The sequence below is a fragment of the Rutilus rutilus genome (assembly GCF_951802725.1).
Source record: "Rutilus rutilus genome assembly, chromosome: 4".
Taxonomy (NCBI): Eukaryota; Metazoa; Chordata; class Actinopteri; order Cypriniformes; family Leuciscidae; genus Rutilus; species Rutilus rutilus.
Window position 1 is genome coordinate 19,166,879 of NC_140212.1, and position 18,567 is coordinate 19,185,445.

Sequence of the window (18,567 nt, forward strand, 5' to 3'; positions counted from 1 at the left end):
GATTATTAGGAACACCTGTTCAATTTCTCATAAATGCAATTATCTAATCAACCAATCACATGGCAGTTGCTTCAATGCATTTAGGGGTGTGGTCCTGGTCAAGACAATCTCCTGAACTCCAAACTGAATGTCAGAATGGGAAAGAAAGGTGATTTAAGCAATTTTGAGCGTGGCATGGTTGTTGGTGCCAGACGGGCCGGTCTGAGTATTTCACAATCTGCTCAGTTACTGGGATTTTCATGCACAACCATTTCTAGGGTTTACAAAGAATGGTGTGAAAAGGGAAAAACATCCAGTATGTGGCAGTCCTGTGGGCGAAAATGCCTTGTTGATGCTAGAGGTCAGAGGAGAATGGGCCAACTGATTCAAGCTGATAGAAGAGCAACTTTGACTGAAATAACCACTCGTTACAACCGAGGTATGCAGCAAAGCATTTGTGAAGCCACAACACGCACAACCTTGAGGCGGATGGGCTACAACAGCAGAAGACCCCACCGGGTACCACTCATCTCCACTACAAATAGGAAAAAGAGGCTACAATTTGCACAAGCTCACCAAAATTGGACAGTTGAAGACTGGAAAAATGTTGCCTGGTCTGATGAGTCTCGATTTCTATTGAGACATTCAGATGGTAGAGTCAGATGGTAGGCGTAAACAGAATGAGAACATGGATCCATCATGCCTTGTTACCACTGTGCAGGCTGGTGGTGGTGGTGTAATGGTGTGGGGGATGTTTTCTTGGCACACTTTAGGCCCCTTAGTGCCAATTGGGCATCGTTTAAATGCCACGGCCTACCTGAGCATTGTTTCTGACCATGTCCATCCCTTTATGACCACCATGTACCCATCCTCTGATGGCTACTTCCAGCAGGATAATGCACCATGTCACAAAGCTCAAATCATTTTCAAATTGGTTTCTTGAACATGACAATGAGTTCACTGTACTAAAATGGCCCCCACAGTCACCAGATCTCAACCCAATAGAGCATCTTTGGGATGTGGTGGAACGGGAGCTTTGTGCCCTGGATGTGCATCCCACAAATCTCCATCAACTGCAAGATGCTATCCTATCAATATGGGCCAACATTTCTAAAGAATGCTTTCAGCACCTTGTTGAATCAATGCCACGTAGAATTAAGGCAGTTCTGAAGGCGAAAAGGGGTCAAACACAGTATTAGTATGGTGTTCCTAATAATCCTTTAGGTGAGTTACACCAACAGCTGCTTATTCATGGGGATATGAAAATTTAAACCACTTGGCAGTGTGAAATGACACCATGCTAATGTGCATATCCATAATTCATTACCTCAATCCATTTCGCAGCGAACTTGTGTGTGTGTGTGTGTGTGTGAGAGAGAGAAAGAGAGAGAGAGAGAGAGAGAGAGAGAGAGAGAGAGAGAGAGAGAGAGAGAGAGAGAGAGAGAGAGAGAGAGAGAGAGAGAGAGAGAGGATAACAAAACTACATACTGTGAAGTAGCTGTCTGTATGTTTCTCACAGACGAGATACAAACAACTTTGACCTAGTATTATTAGTATGTTAACCATAAGCTGCTGGTGTCATGCATACGCTGACCTCCTCTGCTGACGGCACAATTTACACTTTTTTCACTTGTGAATATTAATGGTTCTTAACGATTCTAAGAACTGTTTTAGCATTTAGCTTCTGCACAGATGTATTAATACTGTTTGTGTGAAACGGAGAGTTTACATTGTCACATTACTCTTGTGAAATTGTGGTGATAATGCTGCACCCCTTACAAAAAAAGTGCTGTGGTGATACCATCACCCTCGATGGTATCAGGTGATGCTATGGTAATTCAGTATAAAGCAAGATACTCAATGATTAACGTATTAATGTGCCATGATATTTACAAGTCCAAAACACTAATAGCATGGTACTTTTTTAGGGCTTATAGAGAAATGTACACTTTCTGAGCAGGTTCTAATATTTATGCTTTTTTTGTTTCTGTGGAGATGTCATAATAATAAGTTGTCAAACGATTTGAATGTGTTTGTCAGTGACCTCGACTGAAACAATAACATTTAAATAGACAAAAACAGGGAGGCAGTAAAATGCAATTTTGCTCTCATCCCTGTAGGAAGCAGCTATTATAGTCTGTCCACTGGTTTCAGTTTTCAACATGAACAATAAGGCCTACACTTTGGTTTCAGTTGAACAGTCCCTCAAAAACTTGAGCAAAATCCGAAAAAAAACAAAAACATGGAAACAGTGCCCTCTGCTGTCCAACGCCTGACTCACCTACCTGACCAAACTCACCCTCGATTAGAAAATAATACGATTATGATATAATACCTAGCATATGTGTAAATGCGCATTGCCTGCGTTTTGCTGCTCTAGGAATTAGATCCATCTATGAAGACCATGTCAGACTGATACACTACTCAATGACCTAAAAAAATACTGCAACGGTTTGATACACCCTCAACATTGAATCACACAGGAAATACTGTAACACGTGTGTGTGTGTGACACCATACTGAACTGCTCCTAGCTGTGCTTTACTAGTTTTAAATTACAATATTTAACCATTAACCATTTCTTACAGTCATCTTATTTATTTTCTTGTGCACATTCCTAGTTGTATTTGGTTTATTAGTTCTAGTTAAAATGTCTCATGGTTTTCACAAAAATATTAAGGAGCACATGATAATAACAGGAAATGCCAAATCATGATATTAAAATGATTTCTCAAGGATCATGTGATGTAATGACTGATAAAAATGTATTTTCACGATCCAATCATTTCCCAACAGTTTTATAAACATAAATTCACACAGAGACAAAGACGTTTGTTTTAATTTATTTATGATTATTATAAAGCTACAATGTACAGAACGTTCCAAACAGCAGAACTGGTGAAAGGAGGAGGGGATTATTTCTCCCCGGCTTTTGGGGGCACCCACTCGTGGATCTTCTTGCGAGTGGTTGAATAGGGCACGTAGCAGTTTGATGAGCCACTGAGGTTGATCTGATGAACCTTGGCCAGGAACTTCTTGGGTTCTGGAGGGTGAGTGGTGGGAGGGTCATCCGTCATGCAGTGCAGCCAACGGTGCCTGAGAACATTGAAAGAGAGAAAAAGGGAGGATATATGTGACCCTGGACCACAAAACCAGTTACATGGGTTCATTTTTTTAAATTGAGATGTATACATCAAGCTGAATAAATAAGATGCCCATAGATGTGTGGTTTGTTAGGATATGACAATATTTGGCCGAGATACAACTATTTGAAAATCTGGAATCTGAGGGTGTGAGAAAATCACCTTTAAAGTTGTCCATTTATGTTCACGATTGTGCTGCATTCACTCACAAAAATAAATGTTTTATATATTTACGGTAGGAAATTTACAAAATATCTTCATGGAACATGATCTTTACTTAATATCCTGATGATTTTTGGCATAAAAGAAAAATCGATCATTTTGACCCATACAATTTATTGTTGGATATTGCTACAAATATACTCGTGTGACATGTGACTGGTTTTGTGATCCAGGGTCACATATGATTATGCACTGGCAATTAAAAGCCATGAGAATTTGTGTATAAAAACACGCAATTCTATTCTGAAACATTTTTGTTCTATTCCATTCTGTGCTTTATTTTTTGTATAATACATAAAATCTATAAAAAAAAAACTATTAATACTAATATATTTATAATATATTTAAATGTAAAAAAAATTTAATACTTTAGTTTATATTTTAATATTTCATATTTTATTTTCAGCAAAAGGATTTCAAATATCAATCATTTGGATGACTTTCTACTTTTCTTCACTAAAAGTGTTGTAGATGTACTTCCTGTTCCAAACACTGTATCCCACATTGCCGCGAATGTCGAATTTGCAAGACAACCAATTTTCAATTGCTCTGTAAATTTACCCAATGTTTTGTTCAATCATAATGGGTGCCAATTAGCACTTTTCACTTGGTCACTCTTAATGCACCAGAATGAATACATTTTTTCACAAGAATAATAGGGCAATTTTGGTTTTAATAAACACTTTTGTTATACCGGTTGAAACTCTCTTCACATCCTGATAGCAATCAATAATAGAAATATTAAAGCAACACCAAGCAACTTTTGCTCTCGGGGTCCCCCTACAGTTGGGAAACAGTATTGTCTTCTACTGCGGTCCTAAAATCTGTCATGGTAACACCAGGGGATACACGTGCATTTGTTGACAAGCCGATACCCCCGAACTCTGCAGGAGTTCTCACGTCTTGGGCAGACTGCCTGCGTTGCGTGTGAAATGTCTTCATCCCAGGTACAATGGCATATATTTCAGCATGTCATATGAATATCATTTCATGGGTTTTATTTTTTTCAAACGCCAAAAGATCGCGTAGCTCACGTTTACAAGCCAGCGTCATTATAGTAGCCTATTGGCTACTGTTTTACAGAATGCTAATTCAATTCAATGTTTGTGTGGTAGGTAATAGCCATATATCATCAATATTATAATATCAAGCTACCATAGATGAATCTGCAAAGTTGAAAAATCGATTTGCATTATAGCCTGAGGCAAGACACTTTCACCAGAAAAATAAATAAACAAACATGACTATCAGCCTACTTAGCCTAAAAGATAATTTTGTCCGTCTAATCATGTATTATTTACTTGCAAGAATGTGGCTCCTACCAAACTTGTACACGCCGTTTAGACATAGGCTTATTTCTGACTTTTTTTTTTGTCCGTTGCTGCTTTGGCCATGACAAAAACATACGCACGAAAGCCGGAAAACAAACGCTGGTTGGCCTCTCACGTCCATAGACAGTAAACGCTCACGTCCAAATTTGAGGAAGTGGTGGGGGAAGTGACGTATGCCGTAAAGCAGTCGAATTTTGTAGTTCTTTTTGTGCTCGGGTTACAAGTTACATAGTGCCAGTAAAAGCGATACAGACCCCGTCAGGCTATGGCAGACGTGTCATTCAACCTATTGTAAGTCGATGTACCATCACAAGGGTCTTGGAAATATATTATGAAGGTTGAAAAGCTACATAGTGTTGCTTTAAATATTAAAACATGTACATATATCTCGTCTATGGAAGTCTCAGGACCTAAAATGTTTGTCCGAATGCAATGATACGTTGCCCTACCTGTCAAAATGTGACTCTACTCTGGATGTGCGCATTCATGTGTTTTTGAGGAGGCGCTCTGAACGGAGGGTGGGATCTTATGCTTTCAAAGCTAGCTTGCTATTGCTAGCCACTACAAAATTGCCTACCCTACCTTTAAGACAAGAGTAGGTTTTTTTAAAGATCTCTATAAACCAATAATTACATAATCTTAAGGGAAAAATCCTTTAAAAAAATGTACAGGGCAAAGGGACACTAGAGAAAGAAACTAAATCCATTAAAAACATCATGGCAAATACATCCGTTTATAATACCATTCAGCAGGGACCATGCTGCCATCAACATCCCACAAAGTCTTCTTTCCGTTCATCTCCGTGGTGTAAATCACCCATCGGTGACGGCCTGGAAGTGACACAGTGAAAAATACACACTCAGAAGACATAAAACACAGTGAATTTGTGTGTAGACAACTAAAGTATGTAAATTAATACCGAAAAAGTTTCTGTTGTCCTCAAAGTATTTGTTGCCATATTTGTCAACACCCACCAAGGCTCCTGTCTTGATATCATTCACCCTGAGAAAGACATTTCAATGATGTCAAATCAATAGTTATTAAGTGTAATTTATTATAATAGTAAGTAAGTATATTAGAATATAGTATAATATATATAAATATTAATAATAAATTCCATGCAAAAAGTACAGTGGCAGGCAGCATAAATTTCCCTACAGGTCCAAAAAAGTACAGTCCCCCAAGATCTTAACTATCTATATATTGATAAAGGTCTCATTGTTTAAAGAGATATTTACTGTAAATTGACATGCCAAGGAAAATACATTCTCAGTTGTTCAGTGTTTCGCATTCATATGTGTGACTGTACAGTCACTATCAAAGAGGTCATTGCTTTGGATTCAGTGTCTTACAGCTCTACACACTTCATTTCACACCCGTTTACCTCTAAAACAATCTTATTCGAGTGACCTACCTGAACAGCTGCAGTAGGAAGCCTTTAACACCGCCATGACCGCCGAGTTGACCCACGGCCCGCCGCACTAGATTCGCGTACTCCGCCATAACTGACGGACTCTAAACGCTGACGGACGGTCACGCAGCTTTACAGTTCCCCCCTGCACACGCGATCGCGCGGTTTGGGTTCCGCCAACAATCTCTCGTTTTTGGTTTAAGCAGATAACGTTACAGATAACGTAACGTTGTGCACTAACTCGAGAAAAAACCCTGCATTTTATTAATACATATTATATATAATACAATTGAAGCGTTCAAGCTTGATCAGAGAATGTTTCTGAAAGGTCTGGTTTACTCTTTAATAAAAAAACGTGACAACACAAACATATTCATTATTTAAACATTACAGAGTTCACAAGGTACTGCTCGGAATGAACCTGCAACAACTATAAATTGATTCCAACACGTTTGACCAATACATTTCCATGACTTTCGTTTCTTTACAATTTTTTTTTTATACAGAGATTGCACTCACAGAATAATATTTTGCCAATTAAATATATTAAAGCATAAAGAGAAAAAATGTACATGAACTACAGAAATTGCCATGACTTTTCCAGGGATGGAGAAAAGATGGAGTTTTCTGTAACCGTGGGAACCCTGTATATCACATCAAATGTGTTCATTAAAAAAAGGAACAGGCGAACAAATGCCAAAATACCAACATTTTTTCCCCTTGATTTGACATTTATTATTCCTATATACATGATTCATATACATACAGAGAAAGTCAGTGCTTGGGGGGAGGGGGGGGGGGGGGCAAAGTTCTCTTTGGAACAAGTTCTCAAGAACAGGTTCCCTTCACTTCCTGTGTCTTTATAGACACTTTTCTAAACATAAGTACAGCAATACAATAAAAGCCCAAACGATCCAATCGCAGCATTTGCAGTAATCCACTTTATCCATACTACATAACCTATAGACATAATAACTGGCCAAATGAAAAAGCAAAGTCATAACAAAATGATTTTCTTATTCGAACTGTATGATTATATCATAAAGATCGCTGTTTTGGCCCAAAGGGTCTGAGTGAGCAAAGCCATTGACTTTTTAAAGCTGATGGGTGTGGCTGTGGGCGGGGCTTCAGTCACTCAGCGTTGCTGATTGGCTGGCTGTTGTAGTCGGTAGACTCCATTTTGAGGATGTAGGGAATGATGCTGTCGATCTGGACGTTCCCGATGAGACCGGCGAAAAAGAGCTCCTCAGTCACCGCAGCGCTCATGAGCCGCAGGGCGGGCAGGCGAACTAACAGTTTTGAAAGACTAGCAGAGAAAGAGAATTTATATATTGTTAATAGTCACATCTAAGATATCATACTATATCTAACATTTCTGAATATTTAAAATTAATTGGATTGTTGGGTGTAATGCATTACTAGGTAATTTCTTACTCTAATTTAACAAAGTAAGGGATTACTTAAAGGAGTCATAATGTAGAAATTTCACTTTTCCACGAGAATCAATGTATGTTATGATTGCATAATGATTATACACTGGCCGGGAAGCCGATATTTAAAAGTGAAGCGTTTGTTTACCTCGGGGTTTGTAAAATAGGCCACGTGCACGCGCACGAAAAAACGAGATTTTGATTTCTTCCCCTTCTTGACGTCAAGACGGGGGAGGATATACCAAATATGGACACCGCAAACCTATGCCGCGGGAAGCCCGCCCCTCTCCCCCTCTCCCCCTCAGATTCAGTTTAGTCGACTCGAGAAAGATGGAGAAACCGAGTGCACACCTGAGATGCTCTGTGGGTGACTGCCACAAACAACATGCAAATGTGTTTTATCTACCAAAAACGGACGAAACTATCAGGGAACAGTGGATGAAATTCATTTTTAATGACGCTGTCCCAACAACTCTTTCAAGTGGCGTATCGTTAGGTGTGTGTGCTAAACATTTTACACCGGAATCTTTTACAAATTTGGGGCAGTATCAGGCGAACTTGGCCTCGAAGCTCCGTTTGGGAAAAGGTGCCATCCCAACCATCAGGGACTTGCCAGAAATTGAAAAGGTAAGACTGTGTTTTTATTGCTCTACTGTGGTTAACAAATAGCAGCTAACAGCTAATGCGGCTATTGTATGTAACGTTACCTTCGAGGTAAACACGGGGAATGGACTCTACGAATGCTAGCCACATCTTTCCACTTTGTTTTACACTAGCAGCTACAGTAGTGACGGTACAGGAGTCCATGCTCAGTGGCTAAAACTGTTTAAATGCAAGTATGAAAACAATATACCACTAAACATTATTAGCCAAACTCATGCAAAACATGCAGTTTGAAAATAGCTTTCAGTTAGTGGGGCTTCTGTAAGAATGTATATGGCAATGGTGTATTTTTTCTTTTTTCTTTGGTTGTGATTACAATTTCACTAAGAATAAGTACCGTCACATTTATTGAGCTATTGCAGTATTTTGTCTATGTTTTTGTACCGCTTGGAAGTAGTAAAATACATTCCTGCAACCAATCAACGCGCCCCTCATTTGCATTATTATAATGACCGTCCACGACAGCCAAAACATCGCATCAGATCTCGCGAGACAATAATGCCTTTAGAAATAAGGGTCTGAGGGGCTCTGTGTTGATTTTTTTTCCACTTTTCTTTTTTAGAAGTGCCTAAAATACTATAATAGAGCATTTGGGTATCCAAGGTAACACAACATTATGACTCCTTTAATTTTACAATTACTTCTGATGTAATCGCATTAAATACTGTATAGACTATGAACAATTCTATATAAAACAATAGTGGATTTAACATCAAAATTTAACATCTAATGTTACAATGTATTTTTTTTTTTATGTAACCGTCTCCCTTTAAATACTTTGGTCAGTTTAAGAATACATTTATGCAATTTTATATTATTTAATTTGAAAGGATTAAAAGCACAGTTTCACATCTATCCTTGTATTGTTCAACTGGCCGAGGTTGATATGGGATTTAGAAAGTAATGAAATGCTTTTAAGAGAGTTTAATTGGTACAGTAATCTAATTACACTGTTGAAGATGTAATTAGTAGCTATTAATGACTTTTTTAGAGTAACTAAACTACACAAGTCGCTCACCGATATGTGTCCTCTGGATACACTTTGCTCACATAGTCCTGCAGTTCCATGTATGCTTTCTCCTGAAACCGTTCAATCTGAAGGGTGCCGTCCACTCCGGAGTGATCTGCGACAAACACGCATACAATCAACTTAATTCTTACCTTTTTTTCCCCCCATTTCCCTCCATATTTTTCAGATACTCTCCAGTTGTGCTCACCTGGGCTGAAGAGAACCACAGCTTTGAGGTAAGCGTATTCATATGCATCAGGACTCATGCGACTCATACTGTTACAGAATTCCTGCATACGCCAGATATGCTCCATGACTTGCTTCACCCGCTCTGGGGATAGTTTATCTGTTGAACACACGTACACATCTCTCATTACCCTCAAGGAATCAACTCAAACTGGTTTTCGAACTGGGATCCCCAGAGGGCGCTAGGGGGTCCGTGCAAAATTTGAGAAATAATTTTTTTTAGGGCTGAGCTTCTGTTTATGTTCTCTGATCAATGTTTATATGTGAATAAAAGCCTAATTAAATCTGTTCATCATATAAAGCGATTGAGTCTCGGCAGAAAATTTTAGACTAAACCGCTCAATTCATATGGATTATTTTTACAGTTATTATTTTATCTCTTTATGAACTTTTGAAGCATCAAAGTGTCAGTTGCATAGCTATCAATGGAGGGACAGAAATCTCTCAGATTTCATCAAAAAGATCTTCATTTGTGTTCCGAAGATGAACAGAAGTCTTACGGGTTTGAAAACGACATGAGGGTGAGAAATTAATGACAGAATTTTTATTTAATTTTTGGGTGAAATATCCCTTTAATATATTATTACAGTATGTTAAACATAATCTGACCAAATTTAGAAATATATAATATTCAAAAATAGTAAAAAGGTCCACGTACCTTCATCCAGGCTGGTCTGTAAGTGGTTGATTATGGCCGTGAGGATCGTTTCTACATTCATAATGTGTGAACACTGAGCCAGACCTAAAGCAAACAACTCATTCCAGCAGGCCTTCATCAGCGTGATGCTGTTCTCTGAGCTGAGCACCAAAAATACAGAGAATGAAATGAGGATACAGCTAAATTTACAAATAAAATCATTACACAGTACATTGCTATTTGAATTAGGTGTAGGGGACCAAATAAGGGTATAAATGGCCGTTTATGCATGCAGTTCTCTTCCACTGTCTATGGGGCAACATTTTAAGGCATCATATTATCGTTTCTGACATGAAGGCTGTATTAAATGGTAGGTAACTTAATAATGCTTAAGATAATTTTAGCTAAATTCTAATGCAGCATTGCATATTTGCCAGGGTAAATTGTGGGGGAGAATGCAGGAAGTGCTGATAATAAATATACTTATCATTCTAGTACTTAAAAACAAAGTATATATTTCTCCCCCTATTTAAACCTGCATTTAGTGCCATCCACCTGTGATCGCCTGAAACCACGTATAAACTAAGGCATGAATACACTCACCCAAGTGCCTGAAAGGCTGGAATAGAGCGTGCCCAGTGCATGGAGAGGAAAAGCAGACGGGAAGCTGATTCACAGATGTAATTCAGATTCAGGAAGTCTGGCATGGGCAGCGGCATCATCAGCTGCACACAATATTTAATACACATTGTTATTCGACCATCATTTTTTAATCGCTATAACTGCAGTGTGTCTCAATCTACAGTGAGCCCTGACCTTAAAGGGCACGTGCATATCTGAGAGCAGCGGTCCTTCCAGTTCTAGTAGAGCGGTGGACTGTTCATCAACCCTGACAGCCACAAGCCCCTCTGCCATCTCTTCCCCACAACCTTCCTCAGGCTGAAGCGCCTTTGTGAGCGTGTCAAAGGCCCTGGACACAAACAAACACAAAATGTGTAAGCACAGCCATGTACCGCATTGATATCAGAACTACACGAGTTGCTTTCCGCACCGTGTGACGTCATTCGACTCGTCCCTCTGCATGTCCGTCATAACGCTGTCATCGTTACTCGCGGTCTCTATCCCCGATAGGTCAGCACTGCTGTCCATCATCTCACGACTTTTGTTGAGGTGACCGAGAGACGTGACCACGCTGGCCAGGGTACCCAGATCTCCCTGACTGGAGTCATTCTAAAGTGAACATCAGAAAACTTGAACATACATATGAACATAAGATGAATCTCACGAAAACATGATCGGGTTAGTTTTACAGGGTATCTGCAGGGTTTTTAAAATCAAATTTAAGTCTTTAAGACCTGCACAAATTAAATTAATGGCATATGAGCGGGGAAGGGCAATGTCTAGGGTAACATGACTATAAAAAACATGATTAAAACAACTTTAGTGTTGAAATACAGGCTTTGACAAGAACAAAAAGTTTTATAAAATGATAAACCTCACATTTCAGCCTTTAAAACATTTTTTTTAAAGAAAAGGGACGAGTCAAAATTATAAATGATTAGGCCAATATTTATTTTCTGATGATTATATAAAAAATCTATATATGTTACATTTAAAAAAAAAATTTTTGTGGTGTAATAAAACGGCACAGGCTAATTGAAAATGCAAATTCACTCTCTGACAGTAGGTGGCGCTTTGGATACCCTGGTAAGCCGCTGCGCTTAGAACAGCGAATTTTTTTCCGAAGGGCGTCGAGTTTTAGCCTGACTACGTCAGACTTCGTACTTCCGCTCAATTTCATTTCGCTTCTGTACTCAGTCTGAGACAGCGTAATAGCTTTCCGTTTTCCTCCGTCCTGAAAACAGCCGGCCAATCAACGAACAGAGGGCGGGCTGAGAGCCGTGACGTAGACGCTGATTGTACCGTGGATGCGTAGATTTACTTCACATAATCTGCAAAAGTCTTTCACAGCCATGTTCACTCCGGTATTTCGCTCGATGGTTTTGTTTTCGCATCATACTACATGTGTTTACAGTGGAAGTTAGATGCGGCTGAGCATGCGCATAACACACGCCATAACCAAACGTTATGTGATTGGCTTACGGGAACCAATGATTTTAAGCTTCAGACTAGCGCCCCCAGGCGGTAAAGAAAACGTTTTTCTATTACGGAACTCCAGACTCTACGAAGCAAAGCGAAGTAGCAGAGTCTGGTATTACCAGGCTAGTCGAGTTTGCCAGATGATAGAAATCGCAATAGTTTACCTTATTGTGTTTTGTGTTTTTCTGTTCGTCTTGAAATGATAGTTACGATTTTTCTTATACAATAAAAGATTTAAGACATTTGTTGGCCTTAAATTTCATTTGTTGGCTTCATTTTGGCTTCACAGCTAACCAGACTTATTATTAATATATATATATATTATAAAAAAAAAAAAAAATGTTTACCTGATCTGGTGAAGAAGGAATTAAAATGGTGTTGTCAAGTTTGGAAAGTGATTGCTGTATGTTCAAGAGCATGTTGGAGTCCAATAAACTGGTGGACCTGTGATCAGACACAGAGTGAGAAAACAAAAAAACAAAAAAAAGATTCTTTTTGACTCAAAAACACATTCACATTTGTACCTGGTGGTCTCTTTTTCGCTAACAAACGTTGGCATGGCGGCGAGAGGGCTGCAGAGGTTTTTGCGGATGTAGATCTTTTCGATAGAGGGCGCACAGTTTGCTGGCTTCTCTCTCGACACCTCCACCGGTTTCCTCTCGCACTGAACAGCTGTTGGCAGAATTTCAATCATAAGTCTTATCACTTAGAAAAATACCAGCACACCCCCAGCGTCAGTCGTGTCTAGAGCTCAAATGGTGCGGGTACGTGTTACCTATCGGATCTGGACTCACAGTCTTGTTTCATGCCGAGGGCCATGCAGCGCTGCAGTCTGCAGTATTGACACCGGTTCCGATGGTGTTTGTTGATGATACATTCTCCAGACCCGCGGCACGTGTACACCAGATTCTTCCTGATGCTGCGCTTGAAGAAACCCTTACAGCCCTCACAGCTCACTGCTCCATAATGACGACCTAAACACACAATGACCAACAGGACAAATGCAACAATTTAAAAGTGTCTCTCTCCAATAATAGCTTGCAGCCAGTTTGAGCTCTAAACTATTTTTTTGTTTTTTAAGTGTGTGTTGGTCATGTACCTGAGGCCTTATCTCCACAAACTACACAATACTCCACTGGAGGCTTCGTAGAGCCCTGTTCTGAACCCTCCGTCACAAACTGAAAAACAAAACACTCTATCCTATAAATATGAACATTTACATTGTGTAAATAATTACAAAAGGAAATGCCATATGCAAAAACAAGCAAGCAAGTACACACTATCACAATACAAATCGATATGAGAGGACTACAGTTATAGTGCGCCTACAAAAAGTACCACGTTATAGTGATGTATCAGATGCTATTACTATGGTACTTTGATATATGGTATTAAATAATCACCAAAGTATTTATACGGTGTTTCTCCACACTAAAGTCTCAACATGCCATTGATTTCAATATTGTTTGACATTAGCATGTTGCTAAGCTAAAAGACACACGATAGCCCACACAAGTGTTGGGTAAAACAATCCATTTACATCAAAACTATTTTAATAACAGAATGAAATATGTTTTTATAAGCAAAAATTGTCTCACTTCATCCACCACATTGCCGAAACATGAGTAAAGCCCAAAGTATACTGCAGTTTTGACGCAAATGCATTGTGTATGCATACATCTGAATGCATAGCGTTTTAATGTATGCATTAATGTATAACACATGCCAACTAATCTAGAAAGTGTCTATAGAAGTTATGGCCGATAAAAATGAACTCTTTTAAACTAGAGTTGCGGGCAGGGCTTGTTTCCCACAGAATAGAAACAATACGCTTTCTCGTTCTCTCATCTTTCCGGCAGCGAGTTCAGTTGACACACAAACCCGCCTCCTCTCACTCGCTCGTTTCATTTGATCTGGTTGAATATTGTTGGTGTTACAGGGCTTGAATTTCGTGTGGGATTGCGCATAATTTGACTGATTTTGTGCTCAGGCCCAAAGTGCGCATGGATGAAGCCACCTCTCAGTACTAAATTGAGTTATTTTCCGCTGCTTATTGCGCTTAAACAGTCAAATACACACAAAATAATGTCAAAATGCTGGTCTTGGAGAGTACAGGTTATATGTTTTAAGTGAACGTAAACAGTTGAGAAAGAAAACGCATGCATAACAGTATAATGGATCCGTGCATCCGGTCTTAAAGTGACAGCAGCCTAATATACATGCTGCCAAATTATGAGATAATATAAAAAATATATGATGTGTTTTCCTCATGGTATCAATGTCAAAATTGTGGCTAGTGAAAATCCTGAATGGCTTGTAACTTTGAAAAAAAGCCCTGGTTGCGTATATCTCTTCACTGGTGATAGTATTTGTTGTTCCATTTCTTCTTCAGCTGTGAAACAATGCTTTAGTGTTGCCACCTTTTGGAAACACTAAAAAGGTAAAAGAAATACGCGCACACTATACTGATGACGAAACGTACGCCGTGCCCAGCAAATGTGTAAAACGTTTACCTGGATCTGTTGTCCTGTCAGCTCAGGTGATGCAAAAAGCAGTTGATTGACAGCTGACCCTTCGGCAGAGGTTAAGATGACCTTGGTTGGTGAGTTCTCTTGTTTGATGAACAGTTTTTCCTGGTTGGGGTAATCCAAGTTGGTTAATATAAACTGCTGTTTGCCGCCTCCAGCCTGATCAATGGCTGTGACTATCTGCACCTTCTGAGCCAACTGCTGCTCTGTCACAATCTGATACAACACATGACGACAAAGACCATCGAAATGACGTTTACAGCAGTAAAGTTCAGTGAAAGCCTGTTCACACAAACATAAATGTTCAGCATCGGCACTAAAACATTCTTCCTCTGCTATAAAAGCACATCTGAGTCATAAGATGTGTTCGCCATAAAGTGGCGCTGCAGAGACCGATCAGTGTGTGACATCAAAGTACAGCGGGAGCAATTTGAAAGCTTTCAGTTAAAACAGCTCAAACATGCATTTAAGTCTGGGATTAGATTTAAGCCTTGTCTGTGAAACCGGGGGCTAAAGTTTATGTGTGTGCATGTGATCAAAAGTGCAATTCTTGGTTGGCTAGCTTTTTTCACAGTGTAAAAGATGAAAACGTTTTTTTGTTTTTTTTACAACCATCCGTTAAAAAAAAAAGCTCATTGCATTGACAGCATGCAAATGTTCATGTCGGTCTGAACCATAGACTGTAAAAAAATATGGACGTAGTGTCCGTGACGTCGCCTGTAGGTTTCTGAAGAGCATTTTTAAAGCCCATAGTGGGCGGAGCCGGCTGTCGCCATCTTGGTAGCGCGTCGCTCCTGGATAATCAAAAATGGGCAAAGAGGCGGGATTAGTTGAGGTGACGGCTAACAGACAGCAGAAAAACGGCTAGTAGTGACAGCAGTGGCAATCCACCTGCCACTCAAGTGGCCACGCCCTTAATTATGCAAAACTTTAAGGCTTAATATAATTTAAACGGATGAGTTATAAAATAATTCACCCCCCTCACAGTTGTCATGAAGGGCAAAATTAGCTGTATAGACCAAAACTAATTTTGGGTCTATGGGATTGACTCTCTTTTGGAGCCTGTCTCTAGCGGCCAATCGATGAATTGCAGTTTAAGTCACTTCTGTGTTGGCTTCAGGAGAGAGGCCGGAAGGTTGCCATTTGGTCCGAACAAACGTTTAATGAACAGCTGTTCATTAAAATTCAAATGTTTATCGCACCTAAATTGTTACATGAATATTTTGTGTCTACATGTGCTGTGTAAGTCACCTGTAGGCCTCCGTCTGCAGACACCAGCTGAATTCTGGGACTTTCTCCATCCATGATAACGATTTGTCAGAACCGTGGCTTAGCAACGCCTCATCAGCCACACGCCCACCTGAGAAAAATAACACACAACTCTATGATTGATGAGATCCTTTCTTAAAGGAGAACTCCGGTACTTTTTTGTACATTTGGAGTGCTGTCAGTACAGAGAACAACGACAAAAATCGGTGTTGCCTACGCCGTGTTATCCTCGTTTTAAAATTTGCACCCTGTTGACTTCAATGGGGCAAGTTTTAAACCACATCCTTGATGTGTCATTACAAGTGCACAGGTCATGTGAGTGATTCCTTCAGAGTTAACACGGGTGAATCTGACTGCAGTAGATGTGAAAGATATTAATAAAAATGATGTTAATTCAGCCAGCGCACATACCTGTATTTACATCCTGTTTTCGGTCGAAGTCCACAGTAGTCGATTGTCGAGTTCACGCGCATAGGTTTAGTACCTATGATCACGCGCGTGAACTCGACAATCGACTACTGTGGACTTCGACCGAAAACAGGATGTAAATACAGGTATGTGCGCTGTAATTTTTTTTTTTTTTTTTTTTTAAGCGAAGAACAAATAAATAACTATATTGTGGCCTTAAAACACTATACAAGTTTTTAGGGGGTCTGTGGAAAAGTTTTGAGAAAAACAATGTAAAAATAAATAAATTATAAAATTATATATATATATATATATATATAAAAAAAAAAAGTATACAAATAAATAAAAATGTATTTAAATAAATAAATAAATCTAACGGTCCAGTAATAAAATGAGTATAAAAAAAGACAGTAATATAATGTTATAGAATTTAAATATTTCAAAATTATTTATTTTTTATTAATTTTTCACAGTATAAACTGGAACCTGGCTTACATTTAGGATGGCGGTCCCTCGCACAAGGATGATCATATTTGGGGGTCTATAGCATCTAAAGATGCTAGGATGTTTATTAAAAATAATAATAATAAAAGATCGCCGCATTAACGGTACGGGTTGGCTTAAATGCTGAAGTTTAATATGTAGGTTTAGGGGATTGTTCAAATAATGATGGAAAAGAGCCTCAATTCCTGTTTATTATCAGTCAAATGATTCACGATTTTACAGTTCTTGTCATTCCAACATCCTGACCAATGATTTCTTCAATATTAATGAGCTACTGTTATTCACTCTACATATGCTCAAGTATTGTGTTCAGTTTTGTAAATCAGTTCAGATTGATGAAGACAAACTGAAATCTCACAGGCTTCTGATTAGCAGTAGCTACATTAGCACACTAGCCAGCATCGCGATTTTAGTGTTATTCAGAGAATCGAAAGACTTAATAATGATTAAATGCGATCTAGACGGTGAATGACAGCTGGGGGTCAGTAACTCCTGAGGAATGTGTGTGTGTGTTGATCCGGGAAGATAAAGTTAGATCTGTTCCTGTAGGTTAAAGGTCATGATTGAAGGGTTAAAGCTCCTCACACACATACGCAGAGGGATCTTCACTGCAGCAGCTCCTCACACGCGGATTACAGGACACATCTAGTACCTTCACAACTTTAGATCATCAAATGAGCTGTTAATAGGTCCGAATAATGCCTCTGCGCTATTTTTATCGGGATTTGTTGTGTTTATCAGAGCGCTGATATCAGATGCACACATTGATAGCGTTAGCTTGCTAAATAACGTCATATCTGCTTAAAATTTGCTATGATGTCCGTTAGATGGCTGGCAATATATGTTTAGTTTTCTGTAAAGTCCAAAAAAGCTCGTATAGTCAGTTCAATCGCAGACGTGTAAGGATCGATTTGATTCCCAATGTTTCCTGTTATGGTAGCGGCTACTACGCTAACGCGTGTTAGCAGGCCGGCTAACAACAGTGCTAACATTCTCCCGCATGATTAATCCTGAACAATTACTGCAAGCACAATAGGTTTTAATAATGTAAAAAAGTGTTAATCTTACCATGAAACCGTGAATAATTATCCAAATACTGGCGTGTTTTGATAAATTATCGTAAACTGACGGCTCACGGCAGCTATAGGAGGTCAGAGTTCGCGACCCGTTCAGAGGAAACCGGCACATCTGCGCATGCGCGAATGCACTCGTGAGCTAGGCAGTCAGCGTTCATTTTAGTCAAGGTTGAATGAAAATTTACACCGTTAGCCAGGATGATTTACTATTATAGGATGCCAAAGTTATGAATTGTATACACATTGGCCAATAACTGTCCCAGTTTATCCAATTGTGAATTATCTTACGTTAGCTATAGATATACCGCCAGTACCACCAGCTCTGCTTTTGGATCGTGCGCGATGTTGTGAATTTTTAAATAAATAAGTAAAAATGTTATCAGTACCAGTAATTATTGTATTAGCCCTTAATTAATATACATTGGCTATCAATAACTTCGCTCTCTTGTTATTGTATCGGCAATTGAAAAACCTCATTCTGCAATGAATCGATAGTTATAAAAAAAGTGTGTAACGTACTTTTAATATTTATATGTAACAAACATAACCCAAGTCATTAACAAAGTTTAACCAGAGATGCACACGTTATCTCATTACATTACATTATTTAT

The 18,567-nt window shown here is 39.1% G+C and overlaps 2 protein-coding genes across 3 annotated transcripts; both read right to left on the reverse strand.

Moving 5' to 3' along the window:
- Positions 1 to 2,807: 2,807 nt before the first annotated feature.
- Positions 2,808 to 6,277, reverse strand: ndufa12 (NADH:ubiquinone oxidoreductase subunit A12). The gene is made up of 4 exons (XM_084407549.1): positions 6,090 to 6,277; positions 5,595 to 5,677; positions 5,418 to 5,505; positions 2,808 to 3,075 (listed from the first exon to the last, which is right to left on the reverse strand). Exons 1-4 carry the CDS (start codon positions 6,176 to 6,178, stop codon positions 2,895 to 2,897), a joined length of 441 nt encoding a protein of 146 aa, XP_084263675.1. The 5' UTR covers positions 6,179 to 6,277; the 3' UTR covers positions 2,808 to 2,894.
- A 138-nt stretch (positions 6,278 to 6,415) lies between these two features.
- On the reverse strand, positions 6,416 to 18,112 carry nr2c1 (nuclear receptor subfamily 2, group C, member 1). Of its 2 annotated transcripts, none has more exons than XM_084407511.1 (14): positions 17,949 to 18,112; positions 15,951 to 16,059; positions 14,685 to 14,915; positions 13,271 to 13,349; positions 12,966 to 13,145; positions 12,696 to 12,843; positions 12,519 to 12,615; positions 11,123 to 11,301; positions 10,888 to 11,041; positions 10,675 to 10,796; positions 10,093 to 10,232; positions 9,397 to 9,534; positions 9,198 to 9,303; positions 6,416 to 7,392 (listed from the first exon to the last, which is right to left on the reverse strand). In XM_084407511.1, the coding sequence occupies exons 2-14, from the start codon at positions 16,002 to 16,004 to the stop codon at positions 7,218 to 7,220; spliced, it is 1,803 nt and encodes a 600-aa protein (XP_084263637.1). In that variant the 5' UTR covers positions 16,005 to 16,059; positions 17,949 to 18,112; the 3' UTR covers positions 6,416 to 7,217. The 2 variants fall into 2 exon arrangements, with proteins under 2 accessions (XP_084263637.1, XP_084263638.1); XM_084407512.1 differs by having other exon boundaries at positions 14,685 to 14,804; positions 17,949 to 18,072.
- Positions 18,113 to 18,567: the final 455 nt, after the last annotated feature.

Bases quoted from the DNA above. Each gene is read 5' to 3' on its own strand.
- ndufa12 (XM_084407549.1), bottom strand. From the start codon at position 6,178: ATGGCGGAGTACGCGAATCTAGTGCGGCGGGCCGTGGGTCAACTCGGC. The intron at 5,506-5,594 runs GTATTAATTTAC...TGTCACTTCCAG, and splicing joins GGACAACAGAAACTTTTTCG to GCCGTCACCGATGGGTGATT. The intron at 3,076-5,417 runs GTATTATAAACG...CAATGTTCTCAG, and splicing joins AGCATGGTCCCTGCTGAATG to GCACCGTTGGCTGCACTGCA.
- nr2c1 (XM_084407511.1), bottom strand. From the start codon at position 16,004: ATGGATGGAGAAAGTCCCAGAATTCAGCTGGTGTCTGCAGACGGAGGC. The intron at 12,616-12,695 runs GTACAAATGTGA...GTCTGATCACAG, and splicing joins AGCGAAAAAGAGACCACCAG to GTCCACCAGTTTATTGGACT. The intron at 9,535-10,092 runs GTACGTGGACCT...TGTGTTCAACAG, and splicing joins ACAGACCAGCCTGGATGAAG to ATAAACTATCCCCAGAGCGG.